Genomic DNA, 7504 nt, shown 5'->3' with positions numbered 1-7504 from the left:
CACAGGCACCGCGAGGCCAGCGCGCAGAACAGAACCGTCAGGTGGGGCCGCCTCATCTCACTGCTCAGCCCCCACAGGACAGGCCGCAGCCTCCCCTGCCCCCTTCCCATTGCCCCTTCTGTCTACAATCCGCCTGCGATCTGGCCCTTACTCACCTCCTTCCTGTTCCAGTTCCCACATCCCCAGGCTGAGCCCTTCCTCCGCCCTGTCCCCCCCACCCCACCCCCCAATACCTTTTCCCGGGAAATGCCAGCACCCACACCCGCATTGCCTGGTCTGCTCACTCCCTGCTTGTAGCCCGTCCTGTCTCAGCACCTTCCTGTATGTTCCCTGTGTCTTCTGGTACATTCCTCCCACCTTTACTCCAGCTCGGCCCCACGTGCACCTGTTCATCCTGTACAGAGTCCCCCCAGGGCCCACCGACGCCTGCATCTCCTCCATAAACACGCCCCTCGGCCACTTTCTGGGTCACCCCGTTCCTCCCCCATTGGCGCTCTGACTGCGTCTACACCTCCTTGACAAAGCCCTTGGCCCATCCCCCTCACCCCCGCCCCCCCCAATTCCCTCTTGTGTTGATTCAGTCCTTGCAACGGCAGCTGGGAGGGCTGCCACGTGGACTCGCGCATGGACCACCTCTTCCCGCCCTCGCTCTACATCTTCGTCATCGGCGTGGGGCTGCCCACCAACTGCCTGGCGCTGTGGGCCGCCTACCGCCAGGTGCGCCAGCGCAACGAGCTGGGCGTGTACCTGATGAACCTGAGCATCGCCGACCTGCTGTACATCTGCACGCTGCCGCTCTGGGTGGACTACTTCCTGCACCACGACAACTGGATCCACGGGCCCGGCTCGTGCAAGCTCTTCGGCTTCGTCTTCTACACCAACATCTACATCAGCATCGCCTTCCTGTGCTGCATCTCGGTGGACCGCTACCTGGCCGTGGCCCACCCGCTGCGCTTCGCCCGCCTGCGCCGCGTCAAGACGGCCGTGGCCGTGAGCTCGGTGGTCTGGGCCACGGAGCTGGGCGCCAACTCGGCGCCCCTGTTCCATGACGAGCTCTTCCGCGACCGCTACAACCACACCTTCTGCTTCGAGAAGTTCCCCATGGAGGGCTGGGTGGCCTGGATGAACCTCTACCGGGTCTTCGTGGGCTTCCTGTTCCCCTGGGCCCTCATGCTGCTGTCCTACCGCGGCATCCTGCGCGCCGTGCGGGGCAGCGTGTCCACCGAGCGCCAGGAGAAGACCAAGATCAAGCGGCTGGCGCTCAGCCTCATCGCCATCGTGCTGGTCTGCTTCGCGCCCTACCACGTGCTGCTGCTGTCCCGCAGCGCCGTGCACCTGGGCCGGCCCTGGGACTGCGGCTTCGAGGAGCGCGTGTTCCCCGCCTACCACAGCTCGCTGGCCTTCACCAGCCTCAACTGCGTGGCCGACCCCATCCTCTACTGCCTGGTCAACGAGGGCACCCGCAGCGACGTCGCCAGGGCCCTGCACGACCTGCTGCGCTTCCTGGCCAGCGACAAGCCCCAGGAGATGGCCAGCGCCTCCCTCACCCTGGAGACCCCGCTCACTTCCAAGAGGAGCACAGTGGCCAGGGTCACGGCCACCGCCGGCTGGGCGGCAGCTCCGCCCTCCCAGGAGGACCAGGTGCAGCTGAAGATGCTGCCACCGGTGGCGCAATGAACCTCAGGTCGCACAGAGACGCACCCCTCCCCAAATCCATCCCACACCCTGGCCCCTCTTGCTCTGGTGTATGCCGATTGTATGTAAATAAGGCCATGTGACTAATCATGTGAATATAAGAAAAGAGGAAAACAGCGAGGTTGGGGTGTCGCTGGTCAGTTGTCATCCCCCGCCACGGCCCCTTAACAGTCCAGCTGAACGGTGCCTGGCCTTGCCCGGGGCAGTGTCAGCGACATAGGGGTGATGAGTGGCAGACCTGGCCCGACCATCACGGGCTCCCCCTCCGATGGGGGAGACAGATCTGTCCCTGGACAGTGATGATCCAGGGGGGCAGGGCTCAGGCAGAAGAGGCCAGGGTCTGGGGGAACCCCAAAGGGCATCTGACCCAGTCTGGGGGACAGGGAGGGCTTCCTGGAGGAGGAGACCAGTACGTGAAGTTTCCAGAGATGAAGAAAAAGAAAACCACACACACACACACAAAAACCATGTGAGGATGATTTCCGATGAGGGGGTGACTCAAGGGGAAGGCGGAAGGAGAAACCCACTGTGTGTGGAGTGATCACTTTTGCTGTAGGGAAGCCCCTGTCATGTAGGGGAGAGTGAGCAGGACGGAGCACTTCTGAGTTTTCAGATTAACACTCTCCAAGTCAGGACTGAGGAAGAAGAGGGAGAATGTCCAAACCCAAGTGGAGGGCAATCAAGGAAGACTGGCCGGAGGAGTCGTTCAGTCAACAGGTTTATTTGTACTTCCCATCGGCCCTGTGCGGGCTGGGGCTGGGGACGCAGTGGTGACCAAGACAGCCCCGGAGCCACCATCAAGGGGCGCCCGGTAAGGGAGTAAAGCAAAATAAATACAAAGTTTGGAACTGATAAGTATATTGGGTAAAAATAAAGCCACACAAGGGGACAGAGGGACATGGAGTCTGAGCTAGACGAGGTCAGGGGAGGGCTCACTGAGAAGGTGGCATTTGAGCAAAGTCCTGGAGGAGGGGAGGGGGCCCCTGTGGCTGCCGGGGGCGGGGGGTGGGGGGGAGAAGAGCATTGCAGGCAGAGGGAACAGCAAGTGGAAAGCCCTGGAGTCAGAGATGCCTGAATTCTGAGGCGTAGTAGGACCCCGGTGTGCCTACAGCACATGGGGGGTGACAGAAGTGGGAGTGAGACTGGCAAGGGGACAGAGGCCCATCTTTCGGGGCTCGCAAAGTCCTGCTAAGGACTTTGCCTTTTACTCTGAGGTAAATGGGAGCCATAAGAGGAGGGATGTGATTTGACTTCAATGTTAACCGGATCCCGCTGGTTGCTGAGTGGGGAACAGAATAGGGGAAGTTAGGGCGGAAGCTGGGAGCCCCGTGGAGTGGTGTAGTAGCCCACGTGGGAGATGCTGGCAGGGGGACCGAGGTGGGCGGTGGAGTGAGAAGGAATGGTGCTGCGCTTGCTTTGGGGTTTTTACTTTGAGGAAACACAATGAGGGAAGAAGCTGGGGGCCTGTGGGATTGTGCAGCATGAGCCTCTTGCCCATCCTGGGAAAACGGTGACTGAGAGCCTGAGCTGGAAGGACCTCTGGGAGCGATCCCAGGCCCTGTTCCGGGGTGGTCACTGGAGAGGCCAAGAGCGTAGCCCCGAGTTGCACAGCCGGTGAGTCAGCCTGCGGCCATCCTGGGCTCCCGCTCCCCTCCCGGTCGCCGCCTCTGTTCCCACGCCCCAGAGTGGCCAAGGCTGCGGGCTCTGGCTGGTCTCTCCCTCCCGCTCTCAGCCCCCAGAGGTCACCAGGAACGGTCCTCCTATAGCCAGGCTGGAGAACAGGAGGACGCACCTGCCTCTGGACCGGCCTCACCCCTTCTGGTAGGTGACCTTTCTTGGTTACCTAACAGGCTCCATGCTCCTGATGAGATGTGACGACCCCCACCTCTCTCCACACACACCCTTGCCCCAGAAGTTCCCAGAAGAGGTTCCTGGAAACCCTTCTCAGAGAAAGGAAGAGGAGGGAGGATGGGAATGAGGGGGGGAAAAGAACTTAATGAAGAAAATGGTTTTGCAGGGGCGGGGGTTACTGAGATGCAGGAAGTTGGGGCTTTGGTGTTGGGAGAGAAAAAGGGGGGTCTAGGATCTGGGGGCTCTGGTAATTTCCCCATCCTGTCTCACCACCATAAAGCTATTGGGATGGAGTTGCAGGGGGTCAGATATTTTGAACACAGTCTCCTCAGAGGATGAGACGAAAGCCTGCACATTACCCTTCACCAAATGCTCATTTGCATTCAATAAATATTTATTGAGCACCTACTATGTGCCCGGCACTGTTCTAGGAACTGAAGAAACAGCAGTGACTTCTAGAGAAAAAAGTCATGTACAAGTTTGGAAGTACCTTAGTTCCCCCCAGTAGGTCCTTGGGCTCCAGGAGAAGACTTGGGGGTGGGTCTCAAGAAATCCCAGCCTCACCCTGGCCAGTGTGTGGCTCAGTTGGTTGGGCATAGTTCTGTACAATCAAAGATCGCTGGGTTTGATTCCCAGTCAGGGCACATGCCCAGGTTGCGGGTTCAATCCCCAGTTGGGGTGCGTGTGGAGGCAGTGGATCAATGTTTCTCACATCAATGTTCCTCTCTCTTTTTCTCTCACTCTCAAATCAATAAAAACATATTTTAAAAAGCAAAATCACATTTTAAAGGAAGGGGGTGAAATCCCAGCCTTCAGCTCCATCCTGATGACCCTTGGAATGTTGGATAAATCCTTTTCATTCTCTGGCCTCCGTTAGCCAGTCTGTAAAATGGGGAGGGGGTTGGTCCCTAGTGGATATGGACCTTGGATAGGCTCCAAGCTCCCTCACACTTTATCCAGAAGGGATCCCAGGGGAGATTTGTTTTATGGCCTTGTCACGATTACTACATGATTTAGAATATCTGGGTTCACACATGTCAGTGCCATCATTATGACAGATGAAGAAACAGGAACACCAGCGCCTGGGACTTGACAAAGGATGGTCGGGGAGTCGGAGTGGATGCAAGGAAAGCCCAGGGTCTCCCGACTCTACGTGCTGAAGGTTTGTGCCGTCTTGCACCCCACTCCTCTGCTCCTCTCTTCGTCTCCCTCGGCCGCTCCTGGAGCCTCTCAATTACCCATCAGCACTCCACCACCCAGAAATTTCTCTCAACCCCTTCCTGACCCTGTTTATACGATTTTGCTCCCTGCTGGGGAAGGGAGGACAGGCTGGAACATGTCCTTAAACTCCTTCCTGAGCCAGCTCCCTGGGGACCCTCGCCCCGCAATGGAGGCAGTGGGGCTGCTTGACACCGGGTATGGTTTTACTGGCCAAAATGCTGGGCTCTCAACCTCTGCCGGCTGAGGGACCTTGTGCCAGCCCCCTGCCCTTCTCTGTTGCTTGGGAGAGGGCTGGATTAGCTGCCTCTGGCGATGAAATGCAGCCTCCCACTAGAGTTAGCAATGATGACACTAATACGTTTCTAGTAAGAAGGGCTGTTTATTAAATGCTTATTAAGTTACTATGCGACTGGCACCGTTCTAAGCACTTACCAGAGTTCGTTATATTTTTACATTCAGATGCACATGCAACCCAGTAAGAGCTATCATGAATCACGTTTTGTAGACGCCAATACTGATGCCCAGAGAGGTTAAGTCACTCGCGTAATATCACACAGCAAATGAATGAATGGCGGAGCTGGGCTCTCAAACCAGGTCTGTATGACTACACAGCCAGTTTTCTCTTAATCCCACTGACAGCCCTAACCTGCGGGGGCAGGTGTATTTGGGATTCATTAACCCTAATTAGGACTAATTGAGAGCCTCACTGGGGCCGAGCGACCACCTAGGTACGTAACGTCTCGAAAGAGCGTGGCAACACCACCCGACGCCGAAGTGGGGACCCATCCACGCTCCCGCAATCAGCCGTTTAACGACACTGCCCTCTGACCGCCTCGCTTCCGCCGTACATTTGCATATTCAGCGAACGACGTCGGCGCGTAAGCGCGACGAGGTGACGTAAGCAGTCCCCCCCAGCGTAGGCACGCACGCACGCACGCACAGCGACAAGCGGGCGGAGGAGGAGGGAGAGGTTGGAAGCGCCACGCCCAGTCAGGAGGGTTACGCGTCCCTCGTGCGACCGCCAAGATGGTGGTGGGTGCGTTCCCCATGGCGAAGCTGCTATACTTGGGCATCCGGCAGATCAGCAAGCCGCTTGCCAACCGCATTAAGGCGGGCGCCCGCCGAAGCGAGTTCTTCAAGACCTATGTCTGCCTCCCGCCGGCTCAGCGTGAGTCTGACCCCACGTCCCTCCAACCTTTCCATTCTCCAACCCCTCTCAGGTGGTTGTTCGGGGGCTGGACTTCTGTTCACGGCCAATCACAGCCCGAACCGGCAAAGTTTTGCAGCCAATAGGGAGGGTCTCTGGGAAAAGGGCTTGCGGCGAGTCCAATTGCAAGGGCGGGCGTGGGCTAAGGGGCGGGGCAGGGAGGTGAAAATACCAGCCAATAGAGTAAGAGAGCGCGTGGCGACTGATGTCTGGGCGAGCCAATAGTGTGGGACGAGAGTAATTTGGGCCGGGCTCTCCGGGGCTGAGAGGAGCTAGGGGCCAGCGGAGGAGGGACTAGGCGGAGTCATTTGCCCAGCCATCCTTGGGCATCTTGGCTTCCAAAACTCCATCTAGTGCCTCCGTTTTCCTCTTGTCTTGGGAGGTTAAAGGTGTTTGTATGCCATTCGTTTAGGACAGCGGTTTGCCCCAGTTAATACTCCGGGAAACAGGAATCGGTTAGAGGCGTGTCTCGGGGCAGAGTTAAGTTGCGGTCTGGGAAGGTGGCCTGAGAACCTGGAAAAAAGGCAGTTTAACCAGAGTGGACAGACACTCATTCATCTGTTCCTTAATCCACTGATACGCTGTGTTTGCTCGTCCATTTATTCAAGAGACAGCCCATGCTGGCTACTGGGAGAGACACTCATGACCCGTCGTTGTCACCCCCGAGTGGTCAGGGTGGTGGGAACTCTGGAGCTCAGAGAGGCCACCAGATCCAGGGTCATGGTGTCTAGACGAGGGCATCCCGAGCTGAGATCTAAAGGGCATCGTAAACACTCAAAATACAAGCTACTTTAAAAAGATGAACTAGATGAATAGGCCTATGGGAGCACAGAATAAGGAAATTGACGTGATTTGTTGGCTCATCCATCCATCCATCCATCCATCCATCCATCTATCCATCCATTGCTTCATTTGGCTAGTATTTTCTGAGCATCGACTCTGTGCCTGGCCTTGTGCTGGGCAGTGTTGGTGAGACAGCAGGGACCAAGTCAGCCCAATCTGTGCCCTCAAGGAGCTCAGTCCAGTAGGGACCGACCCATTCTGCAAGAGTGACAACCAGATGGGCAGAGGTGGGATGGGATTGCCCACTGGATGCCTGACCTGGCGTGGGGTTCAGGGATGGCTTCAGGGTGAGGAGACCCTCACCAGACAACATGGGGGCAGGGATGATGTCGAGGGAGCAGGAGAAGCATGGGCAAAGGCCAAGTGCTTAAGAGGAACACATACCATTTTTTATTTTTCTTGTAAGTTTGGGTGCTTAAAGTTTGCATTCTGGAGCCTACAATTCTTAGTCCATTGGTGTTTGTTTGGGGGGCCTTTTGCCACAGCTGCAGATCTTAGCCTGGAAAAGTGCTGGATCGCACAGTTACCAAGCACTCTCCTATCAGCTTATCTTACTTGAGTTTCACACTATCTTGTCCCTATGTCAGGGATGGGAAATGACTTCTTCCAGTTTATAGAAGAAAAAAATGGAGACCTCGAGAGCAGAAATGAACTGCTGAGTTTGTGACACAGGCAGGATTTAAATCC

The 7504-nt window shown here is 56.8% G+C and overlaps 2 protein-coding genes across 2 annotated transcripts in view; both read left to right on the top strand.

Moving 5' to 3' along the window:
* Window positions 1-591: 591 nt before the first annotated feature.
* On the top strand, window positions 592-2547 carry GPR4 (G protein-coupled receptor 4). The gene has a single exon (XM_006764405.2). It carries the CDS (start codon window positions 625-627, stop codon window positions 1675-1677), a length of 1053 nt encoding a protein of 350 aa, XP_006764468.1. The 5' UTR covers window positions 592-624; the 3' UTR covers window positions 1678-2547.
* A 3142-nt stretch (window positions 2548-5689) lies between these two features.
* The window catches only part of OPA3 (optic atrophy 3 (autosomal recessive, with chorea and spastic paraplegia)), a 28167-nt gene continuing 26352 nt past the window's right edge, over window positions 5690-7504 (top strand). Inside the window, exon 1 of the mRNA XM_006764410.2 lies at window positions 5690-5935. Coding sequence (XP_006764473.1) covers window positions 5794-5935 — 142 coding nt within the window. The 5' untranslated portion in view covers window positions 5690-5793. The remainder of the gene's footprint in view (window positions 5936-7504) is intronic.

This window comes from Myotis davidii, unplaced genomic scaffold, assembly GCF_000327345.1.
Source record: "Myotis davidii unplaced genomic scaffold, ASM32734v1 scaffold741, whole genome shotgun sequence".
Classification (NCBI taxonomy): domain Eukaryota; kingdom Metazoa; phylum Chordata; class Mammalia; order Chiroptera; family Vespertilionidae; genus Myotis; species Myotis davidii.
This window is presented reverse-complemented; position numbering and strand designations above follow the sequence as displayed.

What these genes read in the sequence shown, in the direction of transcription:
- GPR4 (XM_006764405.2), top strand. Translation starts at nt 625, where the DNA reads ATGGACCACCTCTTCCCGCCCTCGCTCTACATCTTCGTCATCGGCGTG.